Genomic DNA, 16,395 nt, shown 5'->3' with positions numbered 1-16,395 from the left:
GAGGTAATTACACGGTGAAAAGACTGTTCTATTGGATGTAGCCACATAACAGAGGGAGAATACCTTCTCAATGACTGCAAGCCCTAAGAAGTGATCTAAGGCAAAGGATTTAAAATAGATGCTATAGCCGGGTGCAGAAGTACATGCCATTAGTCCCAGCTATTCAGAAGGCTGACTCAGGAGAATCAAAAGTTCAAGGCCAGCCAGGGTAACTTAAAAAAGTGCTGAGGTAGAGCACAAATGTAGCTCAGTGGTAGTGTTTGATTAGCATGTGCAAAACACCTAGATCAATCCCCAGTATCACAAAAACAAATAAACAAATCAATTTAAAAATATTATGCCAAGATCTGCTATGGGGTCTACTGAAAATAATTTTCAAAATTAGACTATTGGTGTAGGTAGATGGTGTTTCCATGTCTCAGTACAGGTCGAAAAATCTATGACAAGGCATTGTCACTCTCTTCCTGTGTGAGTGGAGAGGGATAGAGCAAAGGGGGCATATTAATATATATATATATATATATATTATGTATAGATTATATATATGAATTTCCTTTCAAAAACAGAAGTCATCTGTCAAATCAAGCACAGTCGAATCCAAATGTGCAAATTAACTTCATGATATTTCCTTAACATTTATAACATCTGTCAAATCAGAATGAAAACATCATGGAATGTGAAATGGTTCATTTGTGTGTTGCTTTGTGCCAGGTAACCACCCAGGATCTCTATGGGGTTCTATCCTCCCTGTGTAGCCTGGTTGCCCTGAGCTACTTGTCAGCACAAGAAACCACTTAGAGCACATCTCCCCACTGCTGAAGCTCTAAACAACAGAGATCATAAATGAACTTTGAGAGTCACGTACATTTGTCATCAGGAACCTTCTTATTGTCAGCAGGTTCTAATCTGATGCTTTTCTTTTTAATTACAACTATCAAAATTCTTATCTTCCAATTTTCTTCTCTCTGTTGTTGTTTTTCCCCTAAATGTTAACATTTAAAATTTAATAGATGTTGGCTTATAGGGGAATTGTAAATTGTATTTAACATAATGACTTAAATGTTTATAATATTGTTATAAAGTTGGCTAAAAGATGATAAAGCAAAAGCTAAAAGTTAATTGCATTTGAATTTGTTTTATTTTGAAGGTCTTAAATTCTCAGTAAATCTTGCATTTAAGTTTGGCTTGCTTAGGAAAGAATAATATAGTATCATGTTTTGTTGTTCCAACCTTAACTATGAAAATCTTTTATGTACATCCAAAGAAATAACCACTTAAAAACCGAAATTACTTCCAAAACATTTTTAAAAAACCAAAAAACCTTTCACAATAAAATGATTCATTTTCTAATTTTTTTTTAAATATACAAAGTTAATTATAATCACAACTACTGGTCCTAACTATGGGAAAGATGTATGCATATAATAAAACAAATGAGTTTAATTCTCCAAATATCACCATGGAAAGTCGATAAGATAAAGAAAATATTGTTCCTAGGAAATGTAAATACTGCACAGAATTGCCAATTCACATGCTGTAAATTGGAAGAGAAGCTATGTTTTTATCTCTGAATTTTTATTAAAGAGATAATTTGTCATGTAAATGAAGAGTAAGAAGTATTTCAGGTAGAATATAATCAGATTTATGGTGACAAATCATTTTCAAACATGGAGGAAGTTTTGTGGCCTGGGAAGGCTGGCTGTGCAGACTACAAACTAGACTCAGGAGCACAAAGCCAGAATCTGCTGCTCCTTTGGTTTGTGACCTTGGTCAAATCAGTCCACATTTGTGGGTCTCAGGTTTTTCATCTCCGAGTAAGAAAGATGGACTAGTGATATCCATCCTCCTTTTAGGAATACAATTTCGATAATTGCATGAGAATATTAGAAGCATCTGTTTATGAACCATTGATACAATTCATTCTGATCTATTCATTAATTCCAGTCTCTACAGATGACTAGCAAAGGTTGGCTAGGTGATTTCCAATTACTCTATGTCCTTCATATCATATAATAGCTGTTCTCTAAAAGGATTCAATACTCACTCATTTCAGAGATTCAGACAAGCCTTCCCTCCAATTACTGAGACTCCACGATAGTACAATTGCCTTGAGAAGATTGGCTATGTGCCCTCTAATCTGCTCATTAAAAGGAAAATGACTAATTTACTGGAAGCTTTCTTCATAATAAGTTATCAAAGATCCTACCTGTCATCAACTTGACCTTGTTCTAGAAGACGTTGCCCATCAATAATGATTGAGTGTAAAATCTGCTGACGGCTGAACATCTCGGCTTGAAACAACTATGATTTTAAAAAAGAGGAGCATACTTTTAGAGTTCCTAATTTTAGTGACCGGTTTTCTGATAACCTTTCAAATGCACTGGTATAGCAAGACTATGGAAAATATCTCCAGCTGAATCACCATGAGTGTGAAACCCTGACATGTAGGAATATTTATTTTTAGACCATTAATCAAAGTAGGCTTAAAGTTTGATTTTTGGTTTATTAAACCTAATGATTAAAAGTAGATTTAGGTTTCCCTTCTTTCTCTTTAAATCCCCCAATAAGGTAAGTTGATGAATAATTTGTGTTCTGGTCTTTCTGAAATGTTTTCCAAATTAATTAGTTTAATAAAATTATTTCATTATTAAATCAATAGAAAGGTCTTTCAAATTATTTCCACTGTTTTTAAACAGTTTGGTTGAGATATTATTCACATGTCATAAAATTTGCACATTTAAAATGCCCAGTTTAATAACTTTTATTATATTCCAGACTTGAGCCACCATCTCCATGATCAATTTTAGAATGTTTTCATCATCCCCAAAGAAATTCTGTCCTCATTAGAAATCAGACCCCATTTCCTCCCAATTCCCAGCTCTGAGCAACCACTAATCTACTTCACATCTCTATCAGTTGCTTACTCTGGATAATTCATATAAATTGAGCCAAGTAACATGTGGCCTTTTATGACTGGCTTCTTGCATGTGACATTTTCTCAGTTCATCCTCGTTGCATTATGCCTCAGTATCTTGTTTTTAATATCACTGAATAGTACTTACATTTTATTTACACACTCATCTGTCGATGGACTTTGGTTTTTTTCTATTTTGTCTATTATGAAGGTACTGCTATGAACATACACTTGTCCAGGTTTTGTGCGGGATATACTTAGGGATGGCATTACTGGGTTATAAGGCAATTCTATGTTTAGCATTTTGAGAAATGATCCACTGTTTTCAAAAACAGCTTCACCACTTTACCGTCCCATCAACAATGCACATGGACTCCAATATCTCTGCAACTTCACCAATATTTGTCATGTTTTTCATTTTAGCCATCCTAGTGGGTAAAAAATGGTGTCTCACTGTAGTTTTGATCAATGACTTTTATGTCCTCATCTGTCAGCTCAGTAAAACTGGATTTTAAAATATCTACCTTTAAATTTTCTATTTTTAGAATTCCAGCAAAACATTTTAAAATTCATTTTATTCTTTTTAAAAACAAGTTTCTCTCAGTTCTTAGGTATGTCCCATCCTTCTATGAACATGTATTTGACAAACACCAATGCATAGCAAAATAGGGATAGAGTTGGCAAATTAATTAATATACTATTTGTATGTAGTTCTTTCTCCTTATTTCTTGAGAAATAATTATAATGCAGTTCGATTAAGAGATATGCTTGGAGATATTTGACAGATTGGTGTCTTGCTATAAAATTAATATATGTTTTTTAAAGAACACATGATTTTCATTGGCCCCAAACGTTTTGCTCAAAGCATATTCTCTTAAGCAGTTAGCCTTGGCAATGGTAATGCAGTCTACAATGTAGTTGGAAAACTGTGTGGCTTTCTGCATCCTTTTCCTCTCCAGCTCTATCTCCAATAAGTAGCCTTAAGCACAACTCCAGCACTATGCATTACAAAGTATTGATACGTGACATATGCCTACAAACAGCTATGGAGCAGAAACTGGATCACTTTTTTTTTTTTTTGTCAACATCTTCTAGCAATTAGAGAAATGCAAATTAAAACTACACCTCACTCTAACCAGAATGGCAATTATCAAGATTACAAGTAACAACAAATGTTGGCAAGGATATGGGGGAAAGGGTATAGTCAAACATTGTTGGTTGGATTGCATATTGGTACAACCAATCTGGAAAGCATTATGGAGTCATCAGAAAACTAGGAATGGAACACCACTTGACCCAGCTGGCCCATTACTTGGTATATATCCAAAGGAGTTATAATCAGCATACTACAGTGACACAGCCATATCAAAGTTTATAGCAGCCCAAATCACAATAGGTAATCTATGGAATCAACCTAAATGCCCATGAACAGATGAATGGATAAATAAAATGTGGTATATACACACAATGAACTATTATTCAACCATTAAGAAGAATGACTTTGCCAGCAAATAAATGGGTCTGGAAACTATCATGCCAAATGAAATAAGCCAGTCCTAAGAAACCAAAGGTCAAATGTTTTCTCTGATATGTGGAAGCTAACCCACAATAAGAAGCAGGGAGGGGAAGAATAAAGGTTCAGTAGATTAGACATGGGGAATAGAGGAAATAAAGAAAGGGTAGAAAAAGAAAAGGCAGTGGAATGAATCTGACATAATTTTCATATATATATGAAAACATCACAGAGAATCCCACAACAACAAGGATTCTAATTAGAATAAGACATATTCCATGCTTGTATAATTATATCAAAATGGATCCTACTGACATGTATAACTAAAAAGAAACAATAAAAAATATTTTAATAACATTAAAAAATGAAACAAGTATCCCATTAAAAAAAGATATTAAAATTCAAGCTTGCAAAAATGATGCATGTGACAGAAAAAACTCATTTTTCCCAGGTGGAAGTTTGTAGCATCTTCCAAAAGCCAAGAACATCTTGGTACCCGCCAAACTACTGGCATTACCCACCTCATGTGCTCTCTGCTGTTCCAATAGATGCTGATAGTTGCCTGAAATCTCTACTGCTAACTTTTGTTCCGTTTGGACCAAGAATTCCATCCATGTTTCACATTTTTCCAAGAAAGTCTGATGTTGTAGTAAAAATGACTGCAACTTACTGACAGAATGAAGGATATGTAATAATAGTTATTTTGCTCGTTATTCTTATACCTCTATCATATAAAACTAGATTAAATATTCTCTGTCTCCAATTCTAACTGAATCAGTGCATAGCTTTCATGCTGTGTAGCAAAATTTGAAAAAAAAGAATGAAAAAAGTAACAGTTTAAAATATTACATTTTAAAAATAATGAAAATTTTGCATGTCCCTCAAATATACTCTTACTTTAGAGGTTTTTTTCCTGAATATGAAAAACCACTTTATAATTTGAGTTTCCCACATTTAGTATTCAAGTTTTTCAGTGCTAATAGAATAACCCGAAATTCGTAAATACACACAAATCATAAACTTTTATTGGGCTGACAGATCAGGGCTTTGGTTTGGATGTGTCCCCTCCAAAATTCAGGCTATGAGGACTTCCCCTTTGTGAGTGATGGTAAAACCCTTAAAAAGAGTCTTCAGGCTGCCTTTGGCTCTCTTGGTCTTCCCTCACTTGAGGATGCAGCATCCTGCCTCTCTGGAGGATGCAGCAAGAAGGTACCATCTTAAAGAAAGTAGCTCACTAGAAAGCCAAACCCACTGGCACCTTGATCTGGAACCTCCCAGACTCCAGAACTGTGAAAGAATACATTTCTTTTCTTTCTAAGTTACCCTGTCTATAGTTATTTTATTTCAACACATAAGCTTCTTCCTTTAACAAAACACATTAAGCCAACTGGGGAGACCAAAATATTTTGCTTACCTGAATCTTTCTGTAGTCTGAGAGGAGTTCTGAGACCAGTGGCGGTTCAGATTTTGCATCCTTTTGATTTCCTTATCATTCAGCGGTAGCCTATATCCCAGTTCATTTAGACGGTCTAAATCCGGAGCCATGCTGCTGAATTTTAACATTTGTCCCTGCAAACAAGATTGAAAGGCAACTTCAGCATCAGTGTCAGAAATGGCACCGGTGTTTTAAGGCACAAAGTGAATTTCTGATTTCAGGAAGAAGCTGGTCTTTGGCCTTCTAGACCACTTGCCTGCAATCTCCAGAGGTACAACAAATAAGGAAAAGCTGAATCTCATCAGCTTACACCACTATGGCTGTTATGCTACCTAACTACTCATTACCCCCTTTGTTGGGTGTTAATAGGCTGGTTTATTATTCACATGATTTATTTAACTCATATGCAATTCTCAGTAGAAGTGACAAAGGATGAAAATCACACTGAAAAGGTTTATTCCTACTCTTCTATATTTAATTTATTTATGTTTATTACTTCATTATTTAATAATAATAATGGTTATAACAGCATAGTTAACATGTGTTGAATTCTTACCATGAATCAAACATTGTTGTAATAGCTTTATAAGAAATCACACATTTTAAACTCAAAACAAACCCAGGAGCTAAGGACCATTGCTATTCCCTCTTTACAAACGAGTAAAGGAAGAGACAAAAACCTAAATAAGTTGCTCAAAACCATCCAGGCAGTAAGAGACCCAAAAGTTGGCTGGGCTCTTTCTGGATAGAATGCAATTTCACCTGAGCTTTGAAATGACACGTGTTGCTTTAAAAGCGTCCCTGAAAGGAAATAGGTCTACGGCAGTTCTGAGTTTTCCTGAAGCTTCTGAGGAAAGTCACTAGAAGATGTGAGAGGAAGACGCGGATGCACGCACCTTCAGTTCTTCCATCCTCTCCTGGATGGTGGAGAGGTCAGAGGAGTGGGTCGGGTCTTGCTCTTGCAGTATTTCCTGGGCTTCCACCATCCAGCCCTCCAGAGCTTCTAAGCTCTTGGCAAAGGTTTCATAGTCTACTACTCCAGCCTTTTTTACACAAAAGAAATAGGTATGTTAGTGAAATTTATTAGTTTTTTAGTGAAATCTCATGAAAGGGTAAGTGGATTTGGAAATTATTTTTCACATTCTTATATCAAATTGACATTTATGAGATGCTATTTCTGAAAAACCAAGGCTATAATGATTTAAGTTTTCTTTTCTTTTTTTATGACATTTTTCTAACAAAAAGAATTATTTCTAGGTACCATTAACCAATAACTTAAGTTATTCCCTAAATAAATTATGTGAAATTTGAAAAATTCCAATTCTTGCAAAAAACCTAAGTTAAATATGAATATTAATACTGAAGCCACTTACTATTTATTAATTGGACATATTATGGAGGCAGGCATGGTTTAGGGGTTTGTCTATAGACTAATTGTAAAATTACATTGAAGGAAACAAGACCAAACCCCTTACCTTCCTCTGCCCCCATTGGAACTTCCAAGTTTGCTTTCGCTTAATTCTTTGGTCCTGGGGGAGGCATTGCATCATGTGGAAAATTCCATTTCCTGTGTTTATGCCCAGACACTGTAGGCCACCCAGTTCATAACACACACTGAACATGAGCTCTGTACCTGTAGCATGGTCTGCTGTTTGCAAAGAGCCTGCTCCAGGGCACCTAGGTGTTGAGTCAAAGAGAGCTGATCGGACTGGACGGCTGAGGCTGCTGAAGCACCCACTTGCTGCTTGAGCTGCTCTCCCAGCTCATGGAGAACAAAAAGGGAATCCTTCACTGTCCCCAGTCCTTTGAGAAGGTCCTGTAGGAGACGAAATCATTATGCCCACCAGAAAACATCATGCCATTATACACAGCAGTCAACAAAGGGCCACCCATCTAAGTAGATATAGACACAGATGTCTATCTAGATGCGTGGCCCTTAGTTGTGGATGGACACAATACCTTAATTTTTTATTTATTTATTTTTATGTGGTGCTAGGGATCAAAACTGGTGCCACATGCATGCTAGGTAAGTGCTCTACCACTGAGCTACAACCCCAGCCCAAGACATAGGCAATTCTTAATTGTGAAAATATTACGCTAAATAACTTTCAACAGAAAAAAAAAAAGACTAGGAAGCAAACTCAATTTTTAAAAATATTAATCATGTGTATCAACATTCTAAATACGTGTGTTTACATACCTAACACACACACACATACACACACACATACATGCACACTCATGCACACACACAAGTACTCTTTTGGTAATAAAAGCTGCATAGGTTCATTAGAGTTTATTGGGGAAAAATGTAGAAAAGCATACATAAAAAAGGAAAAGAACCCTAGTAGAAGCAATAACTAGAAACATTTTGATAATTTGTTCCTGTATCTTTATGTGCTTGGTATCAAATTAAAGACACAGTGATATGTTTTAGGTTATCCTACTTATTTTTTATCACATACACCAAGGATTAGTGCAGCCATGGTATCTTGTATATGTATCTTTTATGGTTACAACCACCACCACTTCAGCAGGGTGTAGCACCCAGTGGTGACTCAGGTGAACAGGGTAGGATGGTCTGCACCTCTATTCTTTCCATGGCATCTCTCACCTCCATAATTTGTGCAGCCCATTAATGCTCAAAAATACATGTCAGAGAATAAATTAATAAATGTTTCACTTTGCTAATACATTAAGCATGTTATGAGAACCAAAAATTAAGTAATAAAAATGAAACAAACTATTAAAAAAATACATGTCAGAGGAAATTCCCTGGTTCTGTTTCTACCCCTGCTAAGAGACTACAAGTTGCTATTTCGATTTCTGCTGGTCCCCACCCAGATGCGGCAGAGAGTACAGAACCTGCCAGACCTGCACAGGGACCACTTCGAGAGGAGGAAAAAGAAAGGGCTCTGTTAACCTTGACAGTGATAGAAGATGACTCAAGAGAATTGAACAAATCTTATAAGGGTAAACTATGTGAAAAAAAAAAAAAACCATTTTATCTTCATTATACATATTAATCTCTTCAGCTTTAAAATTATTATTCAGACTGATTACTCAGAATGTATTAAACTTTTATTTCTATAGTTTTCATAACTTGCCTAATTCTAATAAACTAATTTGGGAATGTTTACAGGAAGACTTCTATGAGGAGCCCACTAAAATAAAGACAAATGAGGACGGATGGTAAGAGCCATGTCATGGATGAAATAAGAGAAGAGCCTTTCTTGAAAATCTTAAGTAGGATATTGGCAGCTGTAGTGAAAAGAGAATTATCTACAAGCTGTTAAGAAGAAGTATGTAAGTAAATCAAGAGAGAAAGACTTCTTTCTCCCATTATTTCTTGGAGGAAAGTATTAGGTAGATGCTTTCACGGTAAATAACTAACTTATAAATGTGTGTGGATGATATCTTTAACAGTAGATTTTAAAAACATTATTCAACAGGATATTTTTCTCCATGTAGTCAGTTTTATCTTGACCATCTCAGCAAAAACATATAATCCATTTTTCACATGAATTGTATTCCATTGGGAAATATGGGAAAACAATTCTTTTTTAAAAATGTAATAATAGGAGGGGACCCCATAAATCTTATACACATGCAATTGTGTTCTGAAAATCCAGCAGGCTATTTAATACACAAGACAATAATTTTTGGATGATCATCTCACATATTGAGACATATCCGAAGGCTACACACATAAGCCCCAACCCTGCTAAACTTAGGGAGGCCAAGAATGACCTGCTGGGTCAACACAGTAGTTGCCAAACATACATTACAATCCTGGATCCATGTAGCCACTTCCTCGTCTGCAATGTCCTTGTTGGTGGCGGCCTTCAATAACTCATTGGTTCTGTCTTCCTGCTGCTGGACTGTAGAGGCACACTGTTTGGAGTAGTCCTTGTATCTCTGCCAGAGCTGAAGGAGGGCCTTGCTGGAGAGCAGCTGCTCAGCAATCTCTTCCAACAAGTTATTCCATCTGGAAATAATAGCCAACACTCATGGGCAGATTATCATCTCTCACCAAATGCAGTTATTTACTATTTTATTTTTCATGATCCTGGTTCATGTGAATATGAAAATAATGCTGGGATGACTCACTCTCTTTAACATCATAAAAAGTAACTTGTCACACTCAGATTTCAGGGGTTGATAATGGAGATGAGGATAATCTTTATGGATGTGGCAGTTCTAGTTCTTCCTAAATGGTATCAATCTATGTATCCTTAAATTCATTTAGTGAACATCAAAACATTAATAGAACAGAATCCATAGAATTCCAATACAAAATGCCAAATTCAACCTTATAATAAGGTTGGGGTATAAATAATATGTAGTAAGCATATGCCATACCTCATATTGACTTCTTTCAATGTATTGGTGAGAGTTTCTGTCACAGGTGGGTGACATTCTTTTAACAGTTGGTTGGTGACAGAGCCAAATTTCTGTAAGCTCTTTTCCTGCTTTTCTAGATCATCATGAAGACTCTGCCCAAGGAGAGTGACAAGCAAGTTTAAAATAATTAACAGATTTATGTACCTATATGGCTTTGCTCCAATGCTTGATAAGCTCTCTTTGGTAGTCATTTCTTCTCTTTCTAATGACTTTGCTCTTATGGCTATGAAAAGGTAGGCTTAGTAACTGAGCCTTCTGCTGACACTGGGGATTAATCTGGAGAAGCTCACTCAGGGTGTCACTGTCAGGAGCCGGCAGGAAGCTGTGGGGGAGGCGCGGGTCCATCTGCCACATTCTGGTTCCAAAGCCAAAACCCAGGTCTCTATTACATGCTTAAAGTAATTCTCCCACAAACACCTGACAAATGGGATTCCAAGTCAAAACTTTTCTGAGAACCAACTCTGGGTTCTGTCACTGGATGTCTTTCCCTTGAGAAGAAGTTAAAATATTTAATTGTATTTTTAATTGTCAAATAATGATTGCATAGATTTACAGGGTAACATGTGATATATCTGATATATTTTACATTGTGGGATGACTCAGTTAAGTGATTGACATATCATTGCCTCACATATCAGTGTTTGTCTAACAGAACTCACAGAAGCTGGAGCAGAATGGCAGTCACCAGGTAAGATGCTAATCAAAGTTTACAGAGCTTCAGATAAACAGAGGGAATAAGCCACAGAGACCTAGTGCACAGAACCGTGGCTATAATTAATAATAATGCATCATATATTTCAAAAATGCTCAGAGCAACTCTCATAGAGGAGTCTTCCACTGAGGATGGGAGGAAACTGGTAGAAAGATTTTTTTCCCTGGAAAATCACTGTAGTGACAGACTCACATCTTAATAAAATTCCACTGGTGAAGTAGGCTGCAAAAATTTAGCACTATTTAACACCAACATCTGATTGCCCTTAAATCAAAATATTCAAGGAAAAGAACCTTAATCTTTTCATATCTTAAGACAATTCTGGCAGATATAAAACATGGAATATGTTAAATTAAAAAGTACTTCTAACTTTCTCAAAGTGATGATGTAATTTTTAAATTTACTATACTCAAAATGAGTTTTCATGATTCTTAGTATGTTCAATGACTAAAGTTTAATGGAATTACATTCATATATTTCATCTTTCCTCTCTCTCATCTTACCCAATAAAAGTATTCCCTTAAGAAAATCTACAGATGAGGTCTAAGCATATCAACTCTGACAGCCAAGCCACGGACAGGGACATGGAGCAGAATTGTAAAGGGCACAGGCTGGGCTCCTGCGCGCATCCCATCCCTCAAGGGCCTGCCCTGACCAGCCCACCATTCACATTATTTAGTCAAGAAGAAAGAGTAGCAACAGTGAGCATGGCCCAGTGCCCAGGGAGCACGGGAGTGAATTGGAAGGCAGCTACCTGAGATAGGAGACAGTGCCATGATTAAGAACAGTAGCCACCCTCTGAATTGTAGACTGAACAAAACGGTAATGGAGAGACAGGAGACCAAGCTGTGAGGGCTGAAAAAGAGGATTGTGTGGACACATGGGCTAGGCCACTGGCATGGTACTGAAGGGAAGGAAACCACTTAATGGTTTAAGTGTTTACCATTCTTACTATTTTTCTCTTTAATCCCTTAAAATATGCTTGGAGAGGCAGGACCAAAAGAGGAAGGGAAGACATCAAAGGCAGTGGCAACTGTTCCAGTAAGCTGATTTGGATATAAAAATCACCTTACAAAACACAATTACAGGAATCTCTGTGTAATAGGATGTTAATAATCACTTGATTAAATACCAGCTAATCCAGAATTTGGTATCCAAGAGCAAATTTGATTAAGTCACAAGAAATGGGCTAAAATTAATTTTAAAGATTTTTCAAAACATTAAATGTAAAGATATGGCAATATTTCCAGTGATGTTGCCATTTTCTGATTTTTCCATTTTTCTCAAATTGAGAAGAATGTATGGATGCTTTGTATTCATTCCTTACCTGAAGGTTGTCCACCTGCACTCGCACGGCTTCTAAGGAGCCCGTCAGGAGGCGGAATCGGGACAGAGAATATCTGGCTTCCATGAGGTAACTGTTTATCTCGTCAAAGGCCATTTTGTGATTGCTCCATTGGTCAAGAACTGACTTCAACAGTATCTTTAACTGCCCGACCTTAGGAAAAAGAAGAGCATTTGTTATCATTAAATAATAGTAAAAATGATGGCATATATGTCCCACTTGATGGAAAACATCTAAAAATTTTGGCCAGGTTTCAGGCATTGTTAAGAAAGTGCTGCCTCAGAGAAAAGGAAAGGCCCACAGCTACAGACTCAGGCCTGTCCTCAGGAAGTCACAAGGCACCCACAATAAGAAAGGAGCGCCATGAGGGTTTTTAAATAGCCTATTTCTTCTTCTTTGTCTTGTGTTTGTTTTCCATGAGGCAATATTTCCATGAAAGAGCTACTTAATTTGTACTTAGCTGATAGATTATCTCTAGACATTTCTGTGATATATAAAATTTTTACAATAAAATACATTTCAAGTCAGGCTGAAGATGAGGAAACGCTAGAGGAGAAAGGGAGTCTGGGCAGGGTGCATGGGCTGCAGGAGTCCTTTGCCATCAGTCTCTGTCCCTTAACCTCTGTAGCTCAGATCCCATCTCTGTACTGTGTGGATAGTAACTATCTGAACAAAGTACATGCTGAAGGGCACTGGGGCTCATACCGCAAGGACTACTGTTTGTTGATGCACTTTTTCTTACTACTGGAGGATTCTACACTTCATCTAACACATATTTGTCAAATGTCTTCACTGAGCTTATATCTTGGAGAAAGAACTGTAAACACACAAGGGAATGACATGGAATGCTAGAAATCTATATATTAGATGAGTAAAAGCAAAGCAGATCAGAGTCGGGGGTGAAAGGTAAGGAGAAGAAGGCTTTCATTTAAAACAGGTGGTCAGGAAAGCCCTCCATGAGATGGAAACCTGAGCAAAGGCTTTGAGGACAGGGAAAGAACCATGCGATACCTGGGCAAAGGTGTTTCAGGCAGAAGGAACAGCAAGAGCAAAGTTCTTGAGTGGGGGACATGCCTGCTGAATTCAAGGGTATAGGGAGGTCAGTGTAGCAGAAGCAAAAGATCCTCCAGGATATCAGGCAAGAAATGAGGAGAGAGAGAGAGAGAGAGAGAGAGAGAGAGAGAGAGAGAGAGAGAGAGAGAGATGCGCGCGTGCAAGCAGCAGCAGAGAGAGTGTAAGGCCAGATCATTACCAGGGAGGCTTTGGTCTCATTCTGAACAAGATAAGAAGCTACTATGAGAGTTGGACAGAAGAATGGTACAATCTGACTGCCTTGTTAATCAGCACCTCTGCCATGGAGACTGTTTAGGAGGCCACTAAAAATAATCAAGAGATGACAGTAAGTTAGACCTGTTTGCTAGCTGCAGCGGTGGGGATAGGGTTTGGATTCTAATGTGTTCTGCAAGCACAGCTGACAAGCTTTTCTGATGAACTAGGTATTGGTGATGAGAGAAAGAGATGTGAAGAATGACTCTGAGGTCTTCTGCCCAGGCAACCAGAAGGGCAGAATTGTCAATAACCAAGATGGCAGAATGAGTCGGTTTGTGGGGGGTGATTAGAAGTTTGAGCATGGAAGTTTGAGATGTCCCTTGATCATGCAAGAGGAGAATTATATACTGATTGGATGTCTACCTCTGTCTCTGTCTTGAGTTCAGGAGAGAGATTAAGGCTGGGGATAGACACTAGATGGCTTTGATAGCTATGACAACGGATGGAAAATGTTTATAATAATGGTTACTATGGGAAACCACAGAAACTAGCCTCTTGTTTTTTAAAGGAGGTTAATGAAATGGGCTTAATAGTACAAAGAGATGATAGATTCAATAATTATTTACTCGATTACTTTAAGAAACCCAAAACACAGAGTTAGGACAAGAGCTGGCGAACACAGTCTTGTTCAAGTAGTATTACCATGTGGTCCAGATTTGCCCAGGCTTGGTTGAGCTCCCGCAGGGTGCTCATGACAGTGCCAGAGACTTCTTCTTTTTTGTTCTGAATCAAAGTAAGTCCATTCTGCTCAATTTTCTCTACTTCTTTTTCTTTTGCTTTAATCAAATCTTCTAGATCCTGAAGGGTTTAAAAAATAGTCATTTTAAATTGTTCTATTATGAAACTCTGGGGTGCACAGAAATTGAGCCATTACAATTTTAAGTACTAAAAACCTGTTACACATCCAAAAAGATTATCATTGCCAAAAGAGGGTCTCCACAGCAATACTTCTTCCTACACTTAAATGTGAAAAAATAGTCTTTTTGTCTAGGGGATATCAGCATAACCTAAAAATGTAAAAATCTGATTACCTACTAGATGAATAAATGGTATCATGCCATTATTTCACAAAGTTTCAGGGAAAAATACATGTTGGAATTGGTAATATGATTTATCTTCTTAAATTCATAGACGCTGCTATTCATATATGAGTCCAGCTCATAGGAAAAAATGCAAGAGTGTGGTGTCTGAGACTTAGACTCATTTCTGCTATTAAGCTGTATCATTTTGGGTAAGTGGGAAATTTCCATTGGGCCTCAGTTTCTACCATTGGGAACTCAGAAGACTGGGAAAATTTTTCTGTTATCCTTTCTCTCTAAAATACTCTGATTTTGTGTAATTCTGAAAGTTATAGACTTTCATTTTCTTTAGGACGTGCATTTTCTACTCTTACAATGAAACGTTGAAGAGAGAAAAATAAAATGAGGAAGAGCTCTGAAGCTCATTGTAACCATATATCAGAGTCCTAACTTACATTTTAATGTCATTTGAAGACTCGAGCTCAGTGAAGCAGACAGAGACTGTCATGAGCACTTTTAGGACAAATAAATGCAAGGTGAAGTGATCCGATGTCCCTCAGGTCACAGAGCTGATAAAAGTGGGAGCGGCAAGCAGAACCCAAACCTTTCAGCCTCCTGACTCCCAGCCCCTGCTGGAGGTGTTTACTGAACCTAAAACTGCACAGGGTGCAAACTCCAGGTGAGGGTGATAGGATAAGACAGGCACATGCTTACATTCCTATCTTCAGGAGTAAAAAATAGATTTGAAGGCCCTGTATGGTAGAAAGGAGAAAAATCTCCAAATACTTTAAGTTTGGATAATGTCACAATTAAGTAATAAAGATTTTCACCTCTTCTCATGACCCAGATATTGGGAATGGGTAGCTGTGGATAAGGTATTAATGAGTACCATTTATTATTAATTACAAATTTTGTGCCTCTTATTATTATTGCCTTTTTTTGTTTCTGTTGTGATTCAACTTTTTTCAACTGTTTCCACTTCATTTGGAAAATAGGGATAATAATACATTTTCTGCTTACTTTTCTAAAGGCATAAAATTAGATAAATGTATATTAAACATCTTTTAAGCTATCAAAAACTAGCCAATTGCAAGATAATGTATTCAGCCATTTGGCAATCTGCCACACTTCAGTGTAAACTATTTTTTTTTCTATTGTAAATTTATTTATTTTTTAGCATGAAACAATTTTTATTTGGTGTATGAATTAGAAATTCACGCATTTAGCAGCTTAGAGAGAGCATTTTTGTTTTTCATACTGTCCTATCATGTCTACTTTATAATTCTGTCAATATCATGACAGCTTTGGCAACTGCAAAACTTGTGACCACTGAGATTACAGGTCTTTTATGCAGTATAGAAAATATAATTGCCTTTACGTTTGAAAATCTTTTCTATTTCTTTAAGAAATAATTAACCACACATAAGACTCCTAAGCTATATTTAGTAATATATAATTCTTATATATTTAATTCACTCATTAGATATTAAGTTTATCTCCATTTATCCACAGGTGTTAATGCTTTTCAGTAAATGGTATTAAGCAGTACATCTCAAAAATGCCCTGCTCATGTACATTGGCATAAGAGCAAAACCGAGGAGGAAAACAGAAATATATATATTTTTAATAAAATAAAGGTGTGTTTTCCCTTCCTTTAATTAATAATTAAAAGATAGTTCTGTTTCTGATCAATGAAGCTAATCAGAAAGACCAAACCTAACATT

General features: G+C 36.7%; 1 protein-coding gene across 9 annotated transcripts in view; it reads right to left on the bottom strand.

Annotated features, from left to right (window-relative positions):
• Syne1 (spectrin repeat containing nuclear envelope protein 1) overlaps positions 1–16,395 on the bottom strand; it is a 421,786-nt gene that overhangs the window by 67,109 nt on the left and 338,282 nt on the right. For 8 of the 9 annotated variants that reach the window (XM_076858120.2, XM_076858112.2, XM_076858113.2 and 5 more), the window contains 9 exons: positions 14,295–14,450; positions 12,306–12,476; positions 10,225–10,358; positions 9,646–9,850; positions 7,496–7,678; positions 6,759–6,905; positions 5,842–5,996; positions 4,949–5,096; positions 2,207–2,301 (listed from right to left, as the gene is read on the bottom strand). In XM_076858120.2, the coding sequence (XP_076714235.2) occupies positions 2,207–2,301; positions 4,949–5,096; positions 5,842–5,996; positions 6,759–6,905; positions 7,496–7,678; positions 9,646–9,850; positions 10,225–10,358; positions 12,306–12,476; positions 14,295–14,450 (1,394 nt within the window). Of the gene's footprint in view, positions 1–865; positions 912–2,206; positions 2,302–4,948; positions 5,097–5,841; positions 5,997–6,758; positions 6,906–7,495; positions 7,679–9,645; positions 9,851–10,224; positions 10,359–12,305; positions 12,477–14,294; positions 14,451–16,395 lie in introns of those variants that run through there. The other variant, XM_076858119.2, reaches the window with a different exon arrangement.

Source organism: Callospermophilus lateralis, chromosome 6, assembly GCF_048772815.1.
Source record: "Callospermophilus lateralis isolate mCalLat2 chromosome 6, mCalLat2.hap1, whole genome shotgun sequence".
Classification (NCBI taxonomy): Eukaryota; Metazoa; Chordata; class Mammalia; order Rodentia; family Sciuridae; genus Callospermophilus; species Callospermophilus lateralis.
The sequence above is the reverse complement of the archived record's forward strand: the minus strand, read 5'-3'. Positions and strand labels throughout refer to the sequence as shown.